This window comes from Lipotes vexillifer, unplaced genomic scaffold, assembly GCF_000442215.2.
Source record: "Lipotes vexillifer unplaced genomic scaffold, Lipotes_vexillifer_v1.1 scaffold645, whole genome shotgun sequence".
NCBI classification, from domain to species: domain Eukaryota; kingdom Metazoa; phylum Chordata; class Mammalia; order Artiodactyla; family Lipotidae; genus Lipotes; species Lipotes vexillifer.
Window position 1 is genome coordinate 805294 of NW_006777439.1, and position 26385 is coordinate 831678.

Sequence of the window (26385 nt, forward strand, 5' to 3'; positions counted from 1 at the left end):
GAGGTATAAATCTCTTAAGATGCTAAACAATCTGCAGCTTATATAAAAGCTTCTGCTTTGGGAGGGAAATTTTACAGCAAAGGTGAACTTTTATCAAACACTGCTGGTAAATAAGTATAGTAACTTAGAAATTATCAAGGAAAATGTTTAAGCTGTATGAGATGTAAAATTTAATAATGTAAAATAGGTCAGCAGCAAACCTACAGCATCAGTGGATTTTCACTGGATGGTTTCAGAAGCTAAGGAAATAGAGGATAACAGGGCTGATTCATTCAAGTTACTGAACAAACCACAGTGAAAATAATGTAGCAGCACTAAACTTAAAAGGAGACATATAAATAAGGGTACAAACAGTAGCCACTAGAGATGTCTATAATTTCTTACTGAAAGAATCTAATTATTGCAATATAAAGTTCAGGTTTGAGCATTTTTGACCAGTTATAGTAACTTGAAGGAAACCCAAGAAGAGTTCAGGACTAACTTATGAGGCCAGATAAAACCACTAAGTTGGACTTCCTGGTGGCACAGTGGCTGAGAGTCCGCCTGCCGATGCAGGGGACACGGGTTCGTGCCCCGGTCCGGGAAGATCCCACATGCCGTGGAGCGGCTGGGCCCGTGAGCCATGGCCGCTGAGCCTGCGCCTCCGGAGCCTGCGCTCTGCAATGGGAGAGGCCACAACAGTGAGAGGCCCGCGTACCGCAAAAAAAAAAGAAAAGAAAAATACCATTAAGTTTTCATAACTTACAAAAAGGCCCAGGGCATGGCTTTGACTTATCAGTCTCTGAGAGATCTAAACATTAGGGGGAAAGAGAAATGACTCCAAATATAAGGGGGAAATATGGAGCAAAAAGCAGAAGATGAAAATTATAGATCCAAGTCATTAAGCATAAGATCTAATGTAAGGATTTACTAAAACTAGAGAGCTGATTCTTTTAGAATTGCCCACAAAGTTAGTTTGTGAGCAACATGGAAGGCCAGATTATTGCTCGATAGTCTCTACTTGCTTGGGACCCCAAAATGCTATTACCATCTTAAAGCCACTAGAGTTTATTTCTGTTTCACAAAGTTAATGGACGGGGATCTTGCCATCAATGATTATTTTCCCACCAAAATGCTAAAGGCTCTGAAATAGCAACTATGAAAGATTTTCTAACAGCCTCCTTTTCCAACCCTCAAACCAGTAAATTAAGAGTTATTTATTTAATTGGCTCATATACAGAAATCTTCCAAAACTGCGGCTGGCTTGGAAAATTACGATTTGGTCTTCCGTTGGCCTGGTTCTTTGGAGCTGAGGAACTGATGTTTATCTTCCATCTTCCTCTTTCCATCTGGTTTTCCCTAAAAGCTTTCAATTACTAATCCTTTCTGTGGGTGATAAGATGGAAGGACAGCTGAGATTCATGCAAACAATTTCCTGGGCCCCATTTGAGTCTTCATTTATCACTTCAAGTATGATTCTCTGATGGGGTCTAGGTTGTCCTGGCACATGACTGACAATGTAAGTTTGGGGAGATGCCCTCTGCCACACTGGCTTCTTTGAGCATATCCCTAAGGAGGTGCAGCTACCCACCACCCTTCACAAACAATTGCATATCACAAAGATAATTTCTCTGTAACTCAAATGGTATATCTGTGGAAAGAGGAATGGCCCTCCCTGCCTCACAGGGACATTCTAAAGATTCTTAGCTCTTAAAGGGAAAAATATAGAGTATCTAGTTGAATTAGTATACTTTTCTTTCTCAGTCTTAGGACTGAATTATATTAGGGCCTTGGATTTGGCTGAATTCATAAAATATAGTAATTTATTCATTTGTTCATTTAGTCAACAACTGTTTATGTAAAACTCAAGGTGCTGATTCAGAAGTGAAACAATATTGAGGGATTAAAGCCTTTGAAACCGGGGTAGATGCCAGAATGTTACATTAATTTCTGATTCATGATTCTGAAAAATTAGCATTCTTATCTACAAAAGTGTTTCCTGTGATCTGCTGGGCTATTATAGTAGCAAGCTCAAATCAGAGTAAGTCCAACTTAATATTTGATGAACACCTGTAATATTACATAGATTATACAGGTGGCTTGCCTCCTGCTATCAGGATGTCTGTGTTAAATAGGGTAGAAACAATGAAAACATTAAAATATAAGCTCTTTGAGGCAGGGCTTAAATCTTGTACATCTTTTATTACTTCCAGAGCCTGGCCTGTTTCCTTACAAATAGGAGGTTGAATTAAATGCAATTAATTTTGACAGGAGATGACTTAGTTCATGGAAACCAAAGAAGAAATGGGGATGATATTCTGCTGTGCTCTTAACTTGCTTAAGTTCCAAGACAACTTTTGACTAACAGAATTTCTTTATATAGATAGCTCGTGAAAGACTACTTAGAAAATAAAGTGTGAAGACATTAAGGCAAAGGAAGGAGAGGGTTAACCCAGCTGGAGTTAAGAGAATAAGCAGATTAGAAGTTAGGGGAGATTTGAGAGATCCTAACAGTCTCAACAAGGAGTGCAGGTTCAATAATAGTTCACTGACAGGAAGAGGACCAGAAGGCTTTACTTGTCTTACAATTAGGGGAAGCAGAGTTAAAATACTGGTCAATACTAAAATGTAAATATGACAGGCAAATAACATATTTTAGCCTTAAAAGTCATTAGCACATTATTGGGCAAAGACACATGCTTCTTAATTGGACACAATTAGAGGTATCACAGTCTTTGTTAAGAGAAACTCCACTTTTTGATGAAGCAAGTAGGAACCTTTTGATGTTATATTGTGAACTCAGAGGGCAACTGAAGCACTGAAAAGACAAAGAGAAACCTGAATATGCTGTTTCTAGCGAAGGCGGGGGAACAGTACTGAGACCCATGAAGGGACATCTGGTTGGTGATCGCTCTGAGCCTAGAGTGTGATAATGCATCACATACAAGGAAGGCCACTTTACAAAATCTCATTAATACTCATAACCACCAGTGTGATGGAATCCATAGACCTTATTTTAGAGATGAGGCAAACTGAGACCCAGGGTGGTTAAGGGCTTGCTAAGAACACACAGACTAATATATACTTATGTACTGACCATGTAGGCTTTTCTTTTTTTTTTAACTGTATTTGATTTCTTAAGAAGGACAGTTACAGAGGTGGACAAACCCACTATTAGAAGTTCTGTATGGAAGTTGTAGTCTCCTCATAAATTACTAAATTGATTTTTTAATACAAATAAGTGACCTTGGGCACATCTAGCAGTTCTCTAAGGGCCTGTTCACCCTGAATAACTGATCCTAACCTTGAACAAGCCACAGAGGAGAGAGACTTGGGCATGTAAATCTGACGAAGGGCAAGAGGGATGGATGTGGATAAAGGCAGAGTTACGGAGAACAAGAGGAGCACAGCTTGGGGAGGAACAAGGAAGGAGAAAAAAAAGGCCCAAAACACTGGGAAAACACAAAATCCAGAAACCAAACACAGTTTTCTTCAGACTGCTTCATGTACCCACTCCTCTGGTATTGTTATTTTTATAATGATTAAATTTAAGTATTTTTCTTGCTGATTTCTACATTGAGATGATACAGAAGCAGAACATGTGTTACATGTATTTTTAAGCAAAGTAAAAACATTTAGAAGAGTGGCTTTGTGGGAGACTAAGACAATTAGCAGACAGACAGCCCGTGCTCCTTTGACAGGGACGAAGACTCCTGTCATTTTATGGAGGTAACCAAAGAATTCCAGTAGTTATGGCAGTTTTTGGCAGGGCTTTCATTTCAACTTCAAGTTTCACAAGGCTTTTCAATACATATGCAGTCTGGCGATCCCCAAAGAAGTCTTTGATAAAGGAAATTTAAATGTACAGGAAACTCCTTAAGAATAAATTAATATGAAAATATGCCAAGAATTGCATTCATTCCAAACTTCCGGGGAAACAAAACACATATACACACACACATAGACACACGTAGCTTATTTAGCTTGGTGAACTTCCATAAAACCAACAAGCTGATTTTGCCGCCCCTCACCATCACAGGCCATTCTTACACGTGAGTCAGGTTTGGAGCTTGGAGGACTAAGTCTGAAAGTAAAGAGGTTTTGGCTAGAGTCAGAGTTCTGACTCACAGTATGGTTTCTGAAATGCAAATTATATGTTTTATTTGACAGTTTATATTGCTAACAGTCACGTGAGACATTTTCAAAAGCATGGTTTTGGCAGATTTAAAGTTACGTTACTAATAAGTGTAAAATTATCTTAAAACCATTGCATCCTGCCATAGGTCCAGTATCTGTTGAAGCAAGTGTACTATATTCACTACTTGGAAGAAATTATTCAAATACAGTTCCAAGATAAATTTTTAAAAATTAACTAATAAAAGTTGGGCTCTTGGCCAATCTAGACTGCCAAAGGTAAGCTGTTCTAGAAGAGAAGGAAGTCTGGCTTTTCAGCATGCTACAGCTTCATGATTAAAAAATATTTTCAAAAATGTTGAGAGACATTTAAAGTTCCTAATTGACTGTAAAGCAATTATACTCCAATAAAGATGTTTAAAAAAAAAAAGAGAGAGGGATATCAAAGAAGGAATTTCAACATCAGAGGGTATGCTTAAATTGCTTCTGAAACATGGTAACCTTGAAGGCCCCTTCCAACTCCATGATTCTTTGATTTATGATTAGTAATCACAACAAATTTTATGAGTAAACGAGAAGAATTTTTTGAAAAATGCATTCACACACACACACACACACACGTTTCTAATTGATATTGAAGCTGAAAAAGCAACTTTAATAGTTAATGAGAGGGACTTCCCTGGCGGTCCAGTGGTTAAGACTTCACTTTCCAACGCAGGGTGTGCGGGTTCGATCCCTGGTTGGGGAGCTAAGGTTGGGGAGCTAAGATACCATGCCTCGTGGCCAAAAAACCAAAACATAAAACAGAAGCAATATTGTAACAAATTCAATAAAGACTTTAAAAAAAATGGTCCACATCAAAAAAAAAAATCTTAAAAAAAATAGTTAATGAGAAAAATGGCACAGATAACGCTTGGAAAAAAACTTTTCCCTCATACAACAGGCCACCAGATTTCCTAGGGACAACAAAGAGTCTTCAGGATTCACTTTCTGTGGCAAAAAAACTTTATGGCCATAAAACCTGCCAACCTTCCACAAAAGCTCAGACACTCAACTTATACCTTAAGGACTGGAAAAAAAAAAAAAAGAATACGCATAGAATTCTCATCCCTAGATTTCAGGACAAGGAAAGACCTTAAGAGATCATCCGGTTCAAAATTTCCCAAAGTTGGTTTTGTGAAACATTATTTTCCCAAAATGTTCTGAATAGTGGCGAGGTGATTCAGATAAGTTTGGGAGCACTCTTGAGAGTCGTAATGCACATTAGGCATTAGCAAAGCTGAGAAGCCTACAGAAAAGAAATGGTTAAGTTTTTTTAAAAAAACTTAATTTTTATCAAACCTATTTGAGCACAGAACCCTTTTTGCAGTAAGTATTTATTAAAATCCTGTAAAATTAATGTTTTGTAGAAAACCCCTTGTCTTATATACGGAGGAAGTGAAGTCCAGACAGGCTAGGGGATTGTCCCAAGGTCATACACTTAGTAGATAAGAAAAAACAGATCTCTCCTTTCTAGACCCCACCTCAGTGCTCTTCCTCGTGCTGTGTTCTCTCTCCTACAAAACCTGCACTCCCTGAAGGATCAAAGACTATATAAACCAGACCTTGGATGTCATTTAGTCCAAAGCCCTCCTATTTAAAGGTGGGAAACAGTCTCCACAGAGAGACTGAAAAGTTGACAGAGAAGTGAAAAAGAAAGTGACACAGAAAAATCAATGCCTGTAGTAGAACCTAGCTCCTAATTCCAACGCTACTATCCTTTCCACAACAGCATACTAGCTCCTGCAAAGCCAACACTTTTTGCCTCTGAGGAAAAGGACTGATGAATGAGAGGGGATTGAGCTATGCAGGACCCAGTAAAATATTTATTAAACCACACTTGTGTCAGTAGGTATCTTAAATCAGTTAAACATGATTGTCTTTACTTACAAATGTCATCCACTGTGACAGGGAATCAATGTTTCAAGCTGTTGAACAGGTCATCATCCCTGTCCTGTTGGATGACACCTGTAAATAAAATAAATCTAGTTTTGAGTGAGTAGATTTTAAGCCAACTAGATTTCAGATGCATGCAGTTTAAAGCAAAGAGTAGTTTTGAAGAGATGATTCTTAATCAAGGCTTTTGCTGAAGAGAAACACTTTCTGGGCTAGCTACTTCACTCTATGGCACTGGCCTTCAGCACAAAAAAATCCAGGTAATTTAGCAGGTAATGTTGCCAGAATACATAGGGCATCATGGATCCCAGAGTTAAAAGCGTCCTCTAGGCACTAGCTACCTCAGTCTCTTGCCTCTGTGAATATTTATTTTCATTTTGTAGGAGGGACAACTAAGGCCCTGTGAGGTTAAATAACTAGCCCAGTGTTACATAGCTAAGTGTCTGTAGCTTGAGTCCCTTAATGTACAAAAATGTATACAGAACACATTAGCAAAGGTTATCATTAGGTTGATCAAATTTGAAAGACTCACGGGTACGTATTTAAAAAAATATTTCACAGATGTTAACTTAGAATATTCAAGGCACATCTTCATAACATATAATATCAGTATTAGGTATTTAAATACAAGCATTACTGAAAAATGCCATGAATGAAAAATAACCAAAAGTGAGAAAACGGGAACTAGAGTGAAAAGAACAATATTAAATACAGCATGCATTTAGGACTCTAAATTGTGGTTACTTCCAAAAAAGATGTGTAGCTCCTAACAACTTTAAGTGTATGAAAAACTATTTGCTACAGACTATGGTTTAAAATGTTGGTTTCTGGGGCTTCCCCGGTGGCGCAGTGGTTGAGAGTCTGCCTGCTGATGCAGGGGACACGGGTTCATGCCCTCGTCCAGGAAGATCCCACATTCCGTGGAGCGGCTGGGCCCGTGAGCCATGGCTGCTGGGCCTGCGTGTCCGGAGCCTGTGCTCCACAACGGGAGAGGCCACAGAGGTGAGAGGCCCGCGTACCGAAAAAAAAAAAACAAAATGTTGGTTTCTCTGCAGCCACAAAATCCCACTCTAAGTAAGATCTGCCAGAAACTAAAATTTGAAATGGACAATGAACATTTGAAATTTCCATTCTGTACCTAAATATTCCAAGATAATGGGAAGTATTTTAGGATGCTACCATGAGGTAATATGACTGGCACAGTAACATTACCACCAAACTCATATTGAGTGCTTACTTTGTGCCAAGCCCTCTTTATTTTGTACATACTATCTCATTCAGTCAATCCTCAGAATTTGATTGTTATTACAATTTTACAAATAAGAACATTAAAGCACAGAGTCTCTGTAACTTGATGAAGTCACTCAACTGGTAAAATGATAGAATTTGAGCACAAATCTATTTGGTGACAGAATCAAGCTCAAATGACTATATAATACTACATTTCTTTAATATGGCAACTTAAGATACTCGAGAATATAAGAATTAGCTAACACAATTACAATTAAAATACATAAAATTATCCCAACTAAATCCCACACAATATAAAACATGAGAAAATTCTCACTTTTCCTTGGGGGATGAAAGGGAGGCTCGGGACAATTTTCAAAGTAAAATTATCTTAATGCCAAGGAATTAAAACTTCTGATGTTAACCTTAAACACATTACAATTAAAATATGACAAATGAAAAACTTAAATTGTCTTTCATAATTAAAGAAAAGTATATCTTCCAGATTCAGTTACTTCCTAAGTCCATAAAGAGATAAATTCTCCTGTTACTCAAGACTGATTCTCAAAACAGTATAAGTTATTGATAGACTGAATTTAATCACGTGTATTTGAGAATACATATTATCTATCAGTTTGCTAAAGAGCAAAACTTTCATAAAGTACATTATCTTTAAGGAAAACAAAGTAAGTTTGATAAATAATGTGACCCCCTTAATTCTTTATGTAATATAGCTAGTGTAAGTTATGCTTCTGACCAAAACCCCCGAACTTCTTTACTAGGAGTCATTTTTCCAACAAATTTTTAAAACTGTGAAACTGATAAAATAGGAAATAATCAGGAGTACAAAAATATACCTGACATATTTTAACTGAACAAGAATTAGATATATCAAAGCTCAGCATCACAGAAACTAGACATTAAGGAAAATGCATATCCTTTCCAAAGCACTGTGGAGAAGTCAATTTCTTCTGGCAATAATGGTTTTCTTATAAGAACCCCAAACAGAAGAAGACAAAGTGTGGTTTCATGGTAGCTTACCCTTTTCTCTGATACCCCATCCTGGCCTGTAGAATCTTTCTCATCAAGTGTCTCTTTCGGGATTGGCATATGTTTTTGGTATGCTGGCTCTCTGTTTAAGGTTGTGTATCCTATGTGCTCATAAATTGGGTTTATCGTCATCTTGGCAATGTATTCTGCTGCCTTGGTTTCAATATAGAGAGTAATCAATCCATCAGTCACCAGATCGTGGATGGACTCAAAGCGCTTCTCCCCAACAAAGTGCTTTCCATCGTAGTAGAGCCTGAAGTTTCTGGTTTGACTTCCAAATCTGCCTCAATGAAATGGGAAAGATGTTTTTAAGAAAAGTAAGCAAGTGAATTCTTTCTGAAAAAAATATTTAAAACTATTGCTTTGTGTGTGTCTTCTTTGTTTAAATAAACTGTGGCTAATCTCTATGAGTCGTCTGGAATATGGAAAATTACACTTTTGAACACAAAGAACGAATCTGCAACAACTAGGGATAACTAGCCAAAAGTATGCCTACCCTAGAAGGAAAACCTTGCTCTTATTCATCTTTTTTAAGCCACTTCATTATGCCTGTAGGAAAAACAGGGGAAAATAAACCTCATATACTATTAGAACACATTCAATAATCAACTGGTCAACTACATAATATATGAAATTTCTATATTAGCATGTTCTCTCCAAGTTGATCAATAAAAGTATTCAATGTACTTCAGACCCCAACATTCATGTCTTTCAATGGGAAAGCTCCCTTTAGGGCTCACCTGAGTGTGATGCCAGCAATCATTTAAAGTAGAGCTGATTCCAGAACCTGAGTCATACAGTAGAGCAGGATGGCACAGAAACACACTTTTGCTATTTCTAGCCATGGGTCAAGGACTTGCTCTTCCCTCTTACATAGTCATTCTTCTGTCTGCTTGTTGAGTTTGGGCAAGGTATGCTTGCAATATATTTAGGGCATATAAGTTATCGACTATTAAACTCTAGAAATTCTGTTCTCACTTTCGAGTCATCTTTCAGTGACATTTTTAAAAACCTGAAGAATGATTTACTTTTATGATAATTTCAGTATTTTGCTTCCTGTGGCAAACCTTGGAAATGGATCCAAGTTGGCATGACTAGCATCAGCGTCCTTCCAAGATGACAAAGACAAGAACATGCACTGACTTTAATAAAAGCTGATGCCAAAAGGCACCAAGGGCCAAGTCACAGTCTCTGGAAGCTAGCTCCGAGTGAGCCTAATTTAAAACTAAACAAATCAGACAGGATATATTTAATTTCACTGTTAAAAATACACAGAACAGAGATGAACTAAAATACTAAATTAATAGCTATTTAAGTAAAGTGTTTAAATAGAACTGCAAACTTATGCAACAATACTATTCTGGTATAGGTTACATTTCAGGAGGACAGGAGTTAGAACCTTTGTAAGATTTCACTTTAAATGTGCCCTAAAAAAGGGAAACAAAAAAAATTTTTAACAGTGGCCTGAGGTATCTCTGTTTCTGTCGTTCAAATTAGACTTTAATAGTTATTTAATCTAGAACCCAATATTCTATCCATGCTGGTCCTTCTTCTAAAATAAAATTGATCTACCTTTTGGTTCTTTAAAAGCAATTAAATTTTGATTTATACTCAAGTGAATGATCCATATAATTCCACTTTCCCATTCTCATTTTCCTCTAATGTTAAAGACATATTTCTCCTAAGTAAATTTTCATTATAATGCAGGTCTAAAAAGTTGGAAGGTAGGGCCTCCCTGGTGGTGCAGTGGTTGAGAGTCTGCCTGCCGATGCAGGGGACGCGGGTTCGTGCCCCGGTCCGGGAAGATCCCACATGCCACGGAGCGGCTGGGCCCGTGAGACATGGCCACTGAGCCTGCGCGTCCGGAGCCTGTGCTCCGCAACGGGAGAGGCCACAACAGAGAGAGGCCCGCGTACCACAAAAAAAAAAAAAAAAGTTGGAAGGTAAAATTTCTACACCAAAGTTAAACATAAACTTTTTCTCAGTTTAATATACTGCTATTTCCTTTTCACTAATTTTCATCATTTGTTATTGAGAAATAAACATAGCCACTTCATAAATTTTATAAGGTTCATATAGCAATAAACACAACATTGTTTAACATTAAGTTCTTTTATATTTCAGTTGTATTCAGAGGCATTTCAGTAAGGGATTTAGACCATTTTACTCCTGCAGGGGCTTAAGATTTTACAATAAGCAGTTTCACAATGGGTATGGCACTTAAAATAAAGACTATCTAAGTAACGGTGGCAGGCATTTGTCACTCAGCTGTCTTCTGAAATCTGAGAAGTATGGGAGCAGAGGGTGGAAGGGAAGATGGCTGAACTGGCCTACATGGGTTGGGATGGTTAATCAAAAGAGTGGAAATCTAAGGTTAGATTTCTTGGCACTTGACAATGGAGCTGTTTCTAAGCCATCCAAGAAGAGAGTCTCCTGGCTACCTCTAGGTTATTGGGCAAAAAATTCTAAATAAGTTTGTCCGTTTCTCTTTCTCAACTCAGTGACTTTAAGAGCCCCTGTGCACAATCCCCAGTTCCTCTTCAGCCTGTACTTGAGCTCTAGACTTCCAGTCCAATCAAGCTTCCAGCCTTAAGGAAGCTGATCAGATAACTAAAATAACTTATAATATGGGTTGATTAAAACAATGTCAAAGGACAAGAAAATGAATTTCCATTTTGGAACTATGACAATTATGATTGAATTTTTAAGAGAAATTGCATTATTTTTACTAAAGGAACTATTAGCTTTGTATGCCTACTCTGAACATCCCTCTCTCTTTTTTTTTTTTTTTTTTTTTTTTTTTTTCTTGCGTTATGCGGGCCTCTCACTGTTGTGGCCTCTCCCATTTGCGGAGCACAGGCTCCGGACGCGCAGGCCCAGCGGCCATGGCTCACGGGCCCAGCCGCTCCGCGGCATGTGGGATCCTCCCGAAACGGGGCACGAACCCGCGTCTCCTGCATCGGCAGGCGGACTCCCAAGCACTGCGCCACCAGGGAAGCCCGAACATCCCTCTCTTTTATTTTGCAAGCTACATAAAAAACAGCATCGCCCTACAGACTGACAGAGAGATCTCTCCCCTTCCTTGATCTGAAAAGGCATGAGAATCTTTGAGCAAGGTGGGGAATGAGTGTGTCTATTCTACAAAAAAGAGCCATAAAAAGGAGATGCCAAATCTAAGGGCAAATAAAGAATCCTTCCTTATAAAACTTATCACTCACAGACTGTCATTTATACAACAAACATTTAACAAGACACCTAGGAACTCTTAAATGTTAGGTAGTTCATAATAAAGTTCCTGTTTCCTCGATAACCTCAATGGGAAATAAACAAACATAAAAACAAGTCAATACAGAGACAAGATGAAATTGATGAATTTTAAAAAGTTCATCTTTAGATTGATTTCTAAAAAATGATTATAATAATGTGTATAACCTTGTTCATATACAGAAAAGTTACATTTCTCTACAGTGATACATGAAACCAAGTAAATCCAGTATCTCCCTCACATTAAGAATACCAAGAAACTCACTGTTTAACTTAGATCTGACATATTACACTTAAGCCTACATAAGATCTCAGAGCTACTGTTTATGTCCCAGTACAAAAGACCTTTGCAGTCTTGAAATACGGTTTGGACAGGGGCAGGCAAGTCCTGGGTCCTATGTGTTTAACAGAAAACCTCAGGCTTCAGCATCAGACAAATTAAGTTTAAATCCTGGATCTGCCACTTAGCTGCGTGATTTTGGGAAAATCATTCTTCAGATTCTGCATCTAGAAAAGAGGAATAACATTACCCTATACAATAATAACACTACATGGCTGTGAAGATTACATAAGAATATTTAAGTTAAAGCTAAGTACAGCTGACCCTTGAACAACACAGGTTTGAACTGCACTGGTCCAACTTAGAGACACGGGTTTTTTCAACAGTAAATCCTACAGCACTACACTATCTGTGGCTGCTTGGATCTGCAGATCTGGAACCATGGATACAGAGGGCCAACTATAAGTGATATGTGGATTTTCCAGTGTGCAGAGGGTAGGTGCCCCTAACCACCACACTGTTCAAGGGTCAATTGTATATAGTACGTTCAACAGTAGTCCCCTTTCTCCTCTGTTAGCTTAGACCTCTGCAGAGAATGGCAGAATGATTACCAAACAATAAAGTAAAACAAAAGATGTTCGATAAATATGCACTGAAGACAGCTGAATAAATAATTGGTAATGCTGGTTGTACAGGAACATCTCTGCATGGGCTGACTTTACAGTCAATGAAAGACAAGGAGTTCTTTGTGACTTTTTTTTACTCAGGATACCCCTGAGTATGTTTCTACTACGTGGTTAACTGAGTGGAAATACAACAGAGTGCAAAGAGGGGAGGAGAGAAGCTGGGAGAGTCCTTCCACAGGGGCTTGGGAGTCAGGTTTCTGATTTCAAGGAAGAAAGGTCAGTAAATGTACTTGTATTGAAAGCAGGACATGTTAAATGGATCTAGTGACGACGACTGAACTCTTGAAGGCAGAGTACTGATTTGTAAAAACTGTTAATGCTAAACCATTTTCCCTGCATTTTTATAGGAAAATATTCTTTTCACTTTTTCTTATATTTATTCCCTGCTTCTGCCCCTTCTTTCACATATCTGTTCATTTTTTTGATGAATATGTTTGAAGCTGTACAGGTATAGGTCCAACCCTCACCTAGATAGAGTTCAACAAGATGAAAATTCATTTTCTCCAAAGTGGTACTGTAGCTAACAAATAGAAAGACTGGGATAATCTGCTCTGAACTGCTACTGTTGTATATAATTACCACTTTCTACAAAGAATGTCTTTTTCTCCAGTGATTCCAGGTTTTGGTTTTCATGTTTTAAAAAATGGTTTAATGCTGTGCCCAGCTGCATTCAAATGAATTTCAAAATACATAATTCTAACAGCTAGCTTTAAAAAGTGAACAAAACCCTTAATACCATCCTTTCTATTTTTTTAGCAAGTAAATCGCACTCATAACAAACTCAATCTAGAGGTACAAAGTGATGAAAATATACACAGAGAATAACCTTTGGGATCTTACTTTACTTTTTCTAAAACCAAGAATTAGTTCTGATTTGAGGCCAAAGTATTTGGAAGTATCTCCAAAGGAAAGCTCCAAGCTAACAGAGGTTTTCTGTTAACAAACTGAAAACAAAACATATACAACACACTTGTCTAAGTTAACAACAAAATGTTAGAACTATTTCCAGAAACCAACACAGGAAAACAATTTTATTTATCACAAATATGTATTTGTGTATTGTTTAGCAGAATCAAAGAAGCTAACCTAGTGGTGAAATAAAAATGTTTCATAAATTCTTCTAATCATAAACATACTCTCAGAACAAGGGTTAAAACAGAGACAAGAATATGATGAGGCATTCACTTAAATACTAAAAAATGAATTTAGATTGACTAAGAAAGGCTAAGGGAGAGAGAACTTAGCTATATACAATTTCACAATATTTTCTCCGTCTAAAATTTTGTTAGGATACTACTTTTTTCTATCTTGCTGTATAATTTTGGATGGCAAAATGGGGCAAAATATTAAAATATGTGAACTCATGATGATATTCCCTTGGCAAAATAAATCATTTTCAAGAAAGAAGCAAACCAATGTACCTAACTAAACGTTCAAAGGTGGCACCAGGCAGCTCTGCAAGGTGGAACTGATACGGAAGAAGAGTTGAAGAAAGTCTGTTTAAGACACAGTTAGACATCCCCCCACACTCCCTAATCCTGTCCCCAGTGCAACCCCTTCCCCACTCTGGTGGAAGACTTGAGCTCTGTTCTCTGGATAGTAAATCAAGGAGATTTTGAACTGAGGAATGCCAGACAGAGTTGAAGGCAGAGATACCATCCTGAAAACTAAGTCAAAATTTTAAATACTGAAGATTGAGACTTCATCTCTCTACACCACCAGGTTAGAAGGCTTGTACCTTTCCTTATAAGAGTGGAAGATTCTTCTCTGGGAAATCCTATCAGCTCAACTGAAAAGACTTAAGAATAGAGACATCGCCCTATAATTGGGAGGCTTCTCTCAAGCTCCCAGAACTACCAGTCAACTTTTTAGTTTTTATTTGCCTCAAGAAATTTTCTAATTTCCCTTGTGATTTCTTCTTTGATCCATTGGTTATTCAAGAGTGTATTGTTTAATTTCTATATATCTGTGAATTTTCCAGTTTTCCTACTGCTCTTGACTTCTAATTTTATTTCATTGTGACTGGTCAAGATATTTGATATGATTCAATCTTCTTAAACATATTAAGACTTGTTTTGTGACCAATGTGAATGCTCCCCTCTTTTCAATGCACACACACCAATGTGTGTGCTTGAGAAGAATGTGTATTCTGGGGCTGTTGGGTGAGTGTTCTGTACATGTTTGTTAGGTCCAACTGATGTATAACATTGTTCAAGTTCTTCTTTTTCTTATTGATCTGTCTAGTTCTATCCATTTAGTGCCAAATAAACTTAAATATGAGCAAGCAGCTAAGGACCACCTGACATCTGAGGAAAATCTCTCTCATGAAGGACAAAGATAGATAAACAAACAGAATTAAACCAAGCTGAAGGAAACAAACCATGCAAAGAGATGACAATATTTTTTTAAATTATCAATGTTTAAAGAAACAAAAATGGGATGCTTCCTATTTCTATTCTAGAATAGGATGCAGCAAGAAATGTTAGGATGCTATAAGAAAAGGAATAAATATAGAATACATAGAAAAATAAGTTAAAAAAAGGAAATATAACATAAGTGAAAATTTTAACAAAGAAATGAAAGATAAAGTTGCGAAAATATTTAAGAAGAGCAAAAAGATGAAAAATAGAGGGAAAAAAAAAGATAGAGAATCAATCCAGGAAGTCCAACATCTAGATAATAGGAGGTCTGGAAAGAGAAAACAGAAGGGGAAGAAATCTAAAAGGTAATTCAAGAAAATTTATCACAATTGAAGACTATAAGTTTATACAATAGACAAAAATAGGCCCACACCAAGAGGGTAAACATGAAAAGATGCTCAAAGAGTAGTTCAGTAAATAGAAATTATATCTTTAGAATGATGAAATTTTACAAGTCTGACAATACCAAGAACTGGCAAGGATACAGAGCCACTAATATAACCAACACCAGGCATACTGTTTAACAAAATGGTTTTAAAATATCTAGTAAAATTTAATACATGCATACCTATGACATAGCAATCCTATTCCTAGATAATATTCCAGACAATATGAGTGATTATGTGGATAGATCACATCTTGGGTCACAAATCAAGCCTTGGTAAATTTAAGAAAACTGAAATCATATCAAGCACCTTTTCAGACCACAACACTATGAAATTAGAGATCAATTACAGGAAAAAAACTGTAAAAAACACAAACACATGGAGGCTAAACAATATGTTACTAAACAATCAATGGATCACTGAAGAACTCAAAGTGGAAATCAAAAAATATCTAAAGATAAATGACAATGAAAGCACGACAATCCAAAACCTACAGGACGCAGCAAAAGCAGTTCTAAGAGGTAAGTTTATAGTAATACAATCCTACCTCAAGAAACAAGAAAAAACCTCAAACAACCTATCCTTACACCTAAAGCAACTAGAGAAAAAAGAACAAACAAAACCCTGTTTCACTCTCAGACATCCTTCAGTTTCCAAATCAGACTCTTATTTTTTCAGAATAGCCTTCCCTGACTGTGATTCCTTGGATTTAAATCAGATTCTCCTTTACACAGTGATAGCACCTGTGCTTTCCCTCCACAGTGCTCACCTCAATTTTTAATTCTATATTTGTGGGACAATTTCGTTAAAGTCTAACCCTCTCACCATCTGACAGACTCCTTAAGGCCATGGATCTTGACTGTCCTGTTCATCCTTGTATCTCCAGCACCCAGAAGAGTATCATTACAATTTTTTTTAGAAACAAAACAATAACAAAATACATTTTTTTAAATGCCAAAAATGTTATTTATTTTGGGGGCAGTGAGACTATAGGTAATATTTTTCTTTTCTTACTTTTCTGCATTTTACATATTTTCTGTAGCGCACATGTTAATAAAAAACAAAAGTTTATGATGGACCTAAATTTAAATAAACAAATATAACTAGTGAAAACCAGAGTTTTAAAAAATCAGGAGGTGAAACCAGACCTTATGAAGAATTAATTCAAATAACAAACTTCTGACATATTTATTGACATGGAAAATGTTCATGATACACAGCTAATTGAAAACACATGCCATAAAATAGTGTACTTGGTATGAAACCATTTCTATTCAACCCAGAAAAGTACTAGAATTTCATACACTTCAATTTTAACAGTGATTATCTCTGACTAGTGGGATTAGAGGTGATTTTTTGCTTTTCTTTCTGCTTTTCCGTTTTTTCCCAAATATTGTTTTCTGTATTATATATATATATGTTAGGGAAAACTAATCCCTTTAAACAGCTATGCACTCTTGTGGATTTACAATACGGTTCAATTTGCAACCCATTTTTAGGAATACACCTATTTTTTTCAAGTAAGGGATGCTTTATATTAAACTACCCATTCCCTACTGTGCCATATCAATTACTTTCTATAATTTGTTTTATTAAAGCCTACTTGACCAGAGGGTCCTTGATAAGAATTATTACACCAATACTTTTTTAAAGCTTATGGCACTGACAACATGGTATTACATTTTAAAGTAAATCATGCTATTGTTTTTATCAATTTTAATTTTCTGACATTGCAGGACTACTAAATTCTATGGTTGTTATGTGTTTTGTCACCTACTCCTATATTCAGAAAATATCCCCAAAAGTGATTCACAAGCTTAACTAAGAGAAGCAGAAAAGCATTTTTGAAAAATTTTTCTGTGGAACACTATTTTCCACTTATTCCAAATAGCACAACAAAGAGGCTTGCAGGAAATGAAATGAAACCATGGTAACCAACTAAACCTATCATGAGCTACCAGATCAAGAGAACACATAGTACATTACACGTCAACGCCTACCAGAAGCATAATCTTTTCCCAGTTCCTTTTGATCCTTCTTCCTAAACATGAAAAAAGCTTTCAACTAATTTTCATATTTTAAAAATGTGAAAGCCCCTGTACCAATGACTTTACCCAGGAATTCTTTGGCTGGGTTCACTTTAAAAGTCAACCTAATGATCTGAGATTCAATTAGAAATTGTTTTTTCCAATCATTAGCAAATTACATTTCCTACTTCATGGCATTTTATCATTTTCTAATACAGTAGCAAGTTTCTTCATACTAAATCTCAGAGTTGTAAAGATTAAGTAACATTCTCTCAGGAATTCCTTAATAGAATCTTACCAGCATTCTAAATTCAAAGCCATAATAAATTAAATCACAAATGCATTTACATAATAGGAAGGAGCCCATTTTATCATCTTGTTGCTCATTCTACTACCAATCATCAACCCCTATCATAGAAACTGAAGCTAAACTCACAGAATATAGCTTAACGTGTTCTTAAACTACCAACCATCAGCTAAGACTAAATAAACAAGGTACTGATGGCTTTTATTACATAACTATACAGCCAGGCAGACAACAGGGCAAAACTTCGGGAAAGACTAGAGATGATCTTTGCTGCTATGGTTAGCCACTACCAAATAACTGTCACATATAATAAAATACAATGTACATACATGTCATAAAAATATATGTGTATTTTATGCACAACCAATTTCTGGAAGGACAGACAAATAATTGTGAATGGCATTATCTCTATGGAGTGGAACTAGAAGTATGTGGAGGGAAAGTAATGTAATTTATCATTATATACAATTCTCTTATTTGAAAAAAATATTTTTTTACAACAGCCATGCATTGTTTTCATAGTCATAATAGAGATGTGATAAATGACATGGATGCAAGCATACTATTATTTTTACAGATTATTATTGCTGTTTTTCTCTGAAAAGTTGTCCAAACTCACTACAAAATTATTTTTATAAGCACATATGATCACCAAATGATTTTATAATGTAATTTTAGCTTAAATAATTAAACTTTTCATATACTTAATTTGGCTTTTCTCTTTTTGGGGAGAGAGGGGTGGAAAGTTAACAATTGAGAATTAGTTTGAGTAAATTTCATCCTTAAAGGCTTTAAACAAAGGTTTATCTGCTTAAAAATTGTACTGTATTGATAACTTAAAAATCTTTATCAAAAACTCATTGACTTAAAAGCTAAGGGTTTACTCTTGTGCCACACCCCTTTTCAACTTACATAGTGCTACATGTTTTATTATTATTTTGGATGTTGTTTTTAACAGGTTATATTTTCTGTTTCTTAGCTTTTTCTTCTTGAGCAAGTTAAGCCTCAGTTTTCTTGTAAAACGCAGAAAATATAGTATCTACTCCGTGGGCTTATTTTGTAGATAAAACTGAGTTTTCCAACCTGTTTGTCAGGAACAGAGGTTAGAGGCTACACGATATCAAATCTGTCAGCCCTCTCAGAGGCCGGGATGGTCTAATGCAGCTCAAGTCCTGGCACTGGCCACATTTGGCCACAGTCAGCCCCCTGCATTTACTCTCAATGTGCCACGTAACAGCATAATTTTCAATGGGTGCCACACATGAAAAAGCATTAGAAAATACTGAAAGATAATCCACATAAGGTATTTACCACAGTGCATGACACAGTAAATATTCAGTAAACATTAACTATTATCGTATGTATAAAACCAGTAGGCCCGGGCTTCCCTGGTGGCGCAGTGGTTGGGAGTCCACCTGCCAATGCAGGGCACGCGGGTTCATGCCCCGGTCCGGGGGGATCCCACATGCCGCGGAGCGGCTGGGCCCATGGGCCATGGCCGCTGGGCCTGCGCGTCCGGAGCCTGTGCTCCGCGGTGGGAGAGACCACAGCGGTGAGAGGCCCGCATACCGCAAAAAAACAAAAAACAAAAAAACAAAAAACCCAGTAGGCCCATTAATAAAATACGTGGGTACGCAACTCGTTCATAGGAAAGGAGGCACATTATCAACACATTCTGGAGCTGTCTCTAGTTACCAAGAAACAGACCTTACATTAAAAGAACCTGGTATGTCTCCTACTGCACCTTAAAGTAGACATACAAGTCAGATTCCAGTTTCTCCTTCAGAGTAGACAGCCAGAGAGTTGGAATTTTATCTCTTATATCAAAGTTCCTGTTGATTAGCCAGAAAATGTACTTGAAACTCAATTCCACCCTAAAAGAACTGCTCGGTGGAACCTGCCTTATGCTGTGCCTTAAAAATGCAAAACCCAAAAATATCTTGAAATCCGCTTTTTTGATTTCTCTACCTTCTGCTTTAAACCCATTGCTATAGATGCATACTTTTTGACAGGGAACTGAAGTTTGAATAGAAAGAACATCAGTTAATAAAAACCATGCTGTGCATAAAATCTGAAAAATGAAGTACCATTTGAGAGTAAAGTGCAAATCAAAACCATAATGAGATACCACTTCACATCCACTAGGATGTCACACCCACTGTTTAAATCAAAGACATGATAACAGGTATTGGCGAGGAGTGGAGAAATTAGAACCCTCACACATTGCTGGTGGGATTATAAAATGGTAAAACCACTTTGGAAAAAAATTTGGCAGTTCCTCAAAATGTTAAACACAGAGTTACAATATGATCCAGCAATTTCACTCCTAGGTATATACCCACGAGAAATAAAAACATATGTACACACAAAGCCTTGTACACAGCATTATTCATAGTAGCATTATTCGTAATAGCCAAAAAGTGGAAACAACTCAAATGTCCATCAACTGATGAATGGATAAGCAAAATATGATATATATCCAAATGCTGGAACAGTATTCAAATATTATTTATTAATAAAAAGAAATAAAGTACTGATATGTGCAACAACATGGATGAACCTTGGAAATATGCTAAGGGAAAGAAGCCACTCACAAAAGAACACATATTATACATAATTCCACTTCTATGAAACATCCAGGATGTATAAATCTACAGCGATAAAAAAGTAGGTTAATGGTTACCTAAGGCTGGGAGGGTTGGGAGAAATGGGAAATGACTGTAAATGGGTATGGAGTTTCTTTTTAGGGTGATTAAATGTTCTAAGATTGATTATGTTGCATAACTTTGTGAATGCACTAAAAACCACTGATTTGTACACTTTAAATGGGTGAATTGATATGTTATTTATAACTAAAAGAAGGGAAAAATTAAAGAAAAAGACTAAGATACAACACATGCAAAAGCCAAGCTTGGGAATAAAGTTAGAAAAAAAGAAAAAGGCTGAATTTTTGTTAATACATAGAAACAGTGCTTGGTTGCCATAAGTACATGTTTCAGAACACTCTTAGGATAGGAGGTAAACCTTTTTTGGTACCGGGAAAAAAATCAGAAAACAGGAAGAAAAAGAACTGGTGAGGTAACTATGTCTTAAAATTTTTTTCCTCTATCAATTGAACACTTTAACAAGCAGTCTTTTAGGTTCATTTATCAAAAAGGGGTCTGAAAAAAAAAGAAAAAAAAAAATGGGGAGGGTGTCTCTCTGACTTACCAAACAGAAGAAACCTGGTAAATTTTTTATCCTTCTTTTCTCCCTTTTACTCCCAACATTTAATTCTAATTTATTAACTGAAAGTGAGAAATAACTCAAAGGCTCTTAAGAGTCAGCCTATACATTTTAAGTTTTTTCTCCCTGTAGATGAACCACATCAGAAGCCATTAATCAGAAAGTTACATTCTATGAGGCCACATCACCGATACCAAAACCAGGCAAGGATACCACAAAAAGAGAAAATTACAGGCTAACATCACTGATGACTACAGATGTAAAAATCCTCAACAAAATACTAGCAAACCAACTCCAACAGTACATTAAAAGGATCATACATCATGATCAAGTGGGATTTATCCCAGGGATGCAAAGATTCTTCAATATCCACAAATCAATCAATGTGATACACCACATTAACAAATTGAAAAATCAAAACCATATGATCATCTCAAAAGATTAGAAAAAGCTTTTGATAAAATTCAACATCCATTTATGATTAAAGAAAAACAAAACTCTTCAGAAAGTGGGCACACAGGAAACACACCTCAACATAATAAAGGCCATATATGACAAACCCACAGCTAACATCATAGTCAATTGTGAAAAGCTGAAAGCATTTCCTCTAAGATCAGGAACAAGATAAGGAGGCCCACTCTGGTCATTTATATTCAACATAGTTTTGGAAGTCCTAGCCACAGTAATCAGAGAGGAAAAAGATATAAAAGGAATCCAAATTGGAAAAGAAGAAGTAAAAACTGTCACTGTTCACAGATGACATGATGCTACACACAGAAAATCCTAAAGATGCTATCAGAAAACTACTAGAGCTCATCAATGAATTCAGTAAAGTTGCTGGACACAAAATTAATATACAGAAATCCTGCATCTATACACAAATGACAAAATATAAGGAAGAGAAATTAAGGAAACAATTCCATTTACCACTGTATCAAAAAGAATAAAATACCTAGGAATAAACCTAGCTAAGGAAGCCAAAGACCTGTACTCTGAAAATTGTAAGATACAATGAAAGAAATTAAAAATGACACAAACAGGGCTTCCCTGGTGGCACAGTGGTTGAGAGCCCGCCTGCCAATGCATGGGACATGGGTTCATGCCCTGGTCCGGAAAAATCCCACATGCTGCAGAGAGGCTAGGTGCGTGAGCCATGGCCGCTGAGCCTGTGCGTCTGGAGCCTGTGCTCCGCAACGGGAGAGGCCACAACAGTGAGAGGCCCGCGTACCGCAAAAATAAATAAATAAATAAAAAATGACATAAACAGATGGAAAGGTATACCATGTTTTTGGATTAGAAGAATCAGCATTGTTAAAATGACCATACTACCCAAGGCAATCTACAGATTCAACACAATCCCTATCAAATTACCAATGGCATTTTTCACAGAACTAGAACAAAAAATTTTTTAATTTGTACAGAAACACAAAAGACCCCATATAGTCAAAGCAATCTTGAGAAAGAAGAATGGAGCTGTAGGAATCATGCTCCCTGACTTCAGACTATACTACAAAGCTACAGTAATTGAAACAGTATGGTACTGGCACAAAAACAGACATATAGATAATGGAACAGGATAGATTTGAAGTAAGTCAGACAGAGAAAGACTAATATCATATGATATCACTTATATGTGGAATCTAAAAAAATGATACAAATGAAATTATTTACAAAACAAAAATAGACTCACAGACATAGAAACAAACTTATGGTCACCAAAGGGGATAGTGGGGGCCATGTGGGGAGATCAATTAGGAGTTTGGGATTAACACAGACACACTACTATATATAAAACAGATAAACAACAAGGACCTACTGTATTGTACAGGAAACTATATTCAATATCATGTAATAATTTATAATGGAAAAGAATCTGAAAAGGAATATATATATATGTATATATAGAAAACTGACTCACTTTGCTATCCACCTGAAACTAACACAACACTATAAGTTAACTATACTTCAATTTTTAAAATAGTTTAAAAAGACCCTCAAAAAAATAAAGAAAAGAAAAGAAAGTTACTTGGTGAACACGGAGTCCAGAGCAAGAGGAACAGAGTGAATCGAATGTTTAATAGACTATTTCTCAAAGAGTGTTTCACAGAGAGATTCCACAAAAAGAGGATCTCATAATCAAGTGAGTTTGGGAAATGCAGCACAGTTCTATTAAAAATGCTCACAGGCTCTGAGAAATACTGCATCAAAGAAACCCAAATGATTATGGTTAGTGGCAGGGAGACTCACACAGTTCCTTTATGAGCATCTCCATACTAGAGATAGCACTGCCAATGTTGGTCAAGATTCCCCTTGCCAACAGACCCTGGACTCTAGAACACACCTCTGTGACTTCCCTTTCTATTGCCCCCAAGGCTGTCCCTCTCCTTCTGATCAATGATTTAAATAAGGTGACACATTTCACTTGGAGTCATATCTTCAAAGACTTAGGAGGTACTGTCTTTCACTTTGACCCAAGGTTGCAGCTAGTGTCTTCAATTTTTCCCAAAATGAAAATAACCCTATTGATTTTTTTGTCTGAGCGTAAAACTGATACACATGGCATTGTGAAAAAAAAATCAGGCAACTCAGAAAGGTACAGAGAAGTCAAAATCACCTTTAAGTTCAAACTCAGAGACAACACTATGAACACTGGCAATCATTCTTTTAGATAGCTGTCTACTTACATATATACCCTATACATACACACACACACACACACACACACACACACACACACACGTATATTAAATATTATGATACTCTACATACTGTCCTGTATAATGAATTTTATTTTGTAGATTAACATAGGGTATACTTCAGAACTTATCAAATAAGAAATATTGTTTAAAGAAAATATATGTCCAAACATCATGCTTTCTCAGTTTTTTAATTCTCATTTGTTTTCCAGTACCTAAAATTTTTCAAAATAATTCTTATCATTATGGTCAGCATAAAATCAACAGGAAGTGCCAAGCACTGCGGGTATGAAACATTCTCTGGAATATTTCCAAAATTTGTTCTGGAATATCTAGACACAGGACTTGGAGATTATCAAGAATCTTACACGTGTGTCATCTTGCTCTTCTCCAAGTTTAGAGAAGCTAAAATGAGTCAGACTCAACAGAAATGTCCCTAGGGTTGCCAAATTTGGAGTTAACATTTCTCCTCAAAGGGAACCCTTTAAAATCTATAAGGTATCTAGAATCTCTTTTGAAGATCACTTTTCCATTGCCCAAGGAAAACTACTTACTAAATTAATTATCAAATAATTCTGATAAAACTTAATTCCCACCACCCTATCCACTTATTTATTCTTATTGCTCCCACAATGATCTTTTAAAATTACAAATGTTCAACCATTACTCTCTTCTATTAAAAGTCTTCAGTGACTCCCATTTCCTACAGATAAAGTCCAAATTCTCAAGCATGAAATACCAGCCTTTCCTGGCATACTTACTGCTAAAACTTCCTGCACCCCCGAGTCCTAGCAGCCTGCCATACACCAAATGTTCCATGCTGTTCTATATATTCCTTCCTTGGCTTTTCCTTCTTCCCAAAATGCTCGTTGTTTTTTATAATCACATCCTGTCCTCTACCTGGCAAACCTATATTCTACCTTTGTGAGGCAGCTTAAATGTCTTCCTTTTTGACCCATTGGATAATATCTGGCAGAATTCAAAAGCTCAATAAAAGCTCCTAAATCATATGTAATATTATTTCTTATTGACGTTTGCAATCTGTATGGGTTCTCTTTTATAACAGGTTCCCTTTTATTTGATTTTGCTACGGTTTCTACCATGTGAAGAAAATTCCTATTTTCATAGTTACAAAGTAAATATTTTGGGATGATGTGCTGTTGTTTTTGATGATGCAGTTACCTGTGCTATACTGTGTAACTGGTATCCATTTGCCCTCCTCACTCCAACCTTCTTCCTTCTTTTAAAACAGGAAAAGAAAACCAGATTTTTATCTGATAAGAACCAGATTCTTATCAGGTACAGTGGTGGCAATGAGAAAACAGATACCAAATATTTAAAAGGTCATTTCACATGACCACTTACACTAGCTCTCCACTAGTCTTTTCACCTTCTTATTTCACTATTTCCAAGAATTCATGGGGTGCTTACGAAATTCTAACAGTTACTTATAGTGAACAACTGTTTTGACAGGTTATAGTTCAAGAATATACAGGAAAAGATGGAGAAAATGCAGGAAACGATTTCATCAGAGGATTAGAATCTTAAAAAAAAAAGTAAATGGAAATTCTGGAACTAAATAACACAGTATATGAAATTAGGAACTCAATGAATGGACTTACAGCCGATCAAAAACAGCAGAATAAAGAACTAGTGGACTGGAAGGTCAATAGAAAATGTCCAAATTGAAGTTCAGAGAGATGAAAGTCAGGAAGTGAGAAGCTCAGAGGAAAAAAAATTTGGAAAATTCAGGAAATAATTTATGATGAATAAACCTACAGTTATAGTATCATGATATTTAATAATTTTTTATTTCTTATAACTATTCTTTTGTATACACTTAACGTTTAATAAAAAGGATAATACAAAACATGCACAGTCCTATCTTTTTCACTTGTCACTCCATATGTACAACACTGAACAATTTTTCCTTCTAGTGAGAAAAATTATAGAACGACATAAAAATTTTTTTTTAAAGAATTAGTTCTAAAACTATGAAAATCATACAAAGAAAAATGTTTTCTACAAAACTTCTTAAATTATTTTAGGTTACTTGCAGCTAATACATGTCATGATACCTCATTAAACTGTAACTAATACAAATGTTGTCAAAATCAACATACAGAAAATCCCGAAGTCATAGGAAACACTTCATGCTTCATGAGGTATAATCTAGTGCCTGGGAGAGCATCTTATCTTCAACTGCAAACTCCAACTATGTGGATGTCTGTCTAGTGTTTCACTGTATAAAAGACTTTGAGTGACAATCATTTTTTCTGAACCAAGGGGTCCACATGGGCAAGGCAGAAAAGCAGGACAAGGCCTGGCCAGAAATTCAGGCTGAGATGGCGTGTAAGAGAAGATGATGGTGAAGAAGAAAGTGAGATGTCAACCACAGACTACCTTCCATGCCATGCAATGAAAATCTCCTTGCTGACTGCAAAAAATTGATACTGTGACACCACACATACAATACATCCTTGCCGAACTGATACCTCACATTATACACAAAGATCATCAGTAAAGGTTAGGCTTCCCCAGGTATGGGGGAGGTGACAGAGAGAGGTGTGGCCTTTGAAACCTTGTGTCCTACTCAACATTACGACTTTGCTGATCACTGCATCAGATTTTAAGATTGATCACTCATGATACCACAGAAGATACATTAGAGGGGAAAAGGCTGGATACAGGTAAATTCCTCATGAAACTAATCCAGGAGGTGGCTTGATTGAAAAGAAGGGGGAATTTTTTTTTTTTTTTTTTTTT

At 36.4% G+C, this 26385-nt stretch overlaps 1 protein-coding gene across 3 annotated transcripts in view; it reads right to left on the reverse strand.

Moving 5' to 3' along the window:
• Positions 1–26385, reverse strand: part of CHN1 (chimerin 1) — a 185100-nt gene that overhangs the window by 84194 nt on the left and 74521 nt on the right. For all 3 annotated transcript variants that reach the window (XM_007451074.1, XM_007451073.1, XM_007451072.1), the window contains one exon: positions 8320–8608. In XM_007451074.1, coding sequence (XP_007451136.1) covers positions 8320–8608 — 289 coding nt within the window. The remainder of the gene's footprint in view (positions 1–8319; positions 8609–26385) is intronic.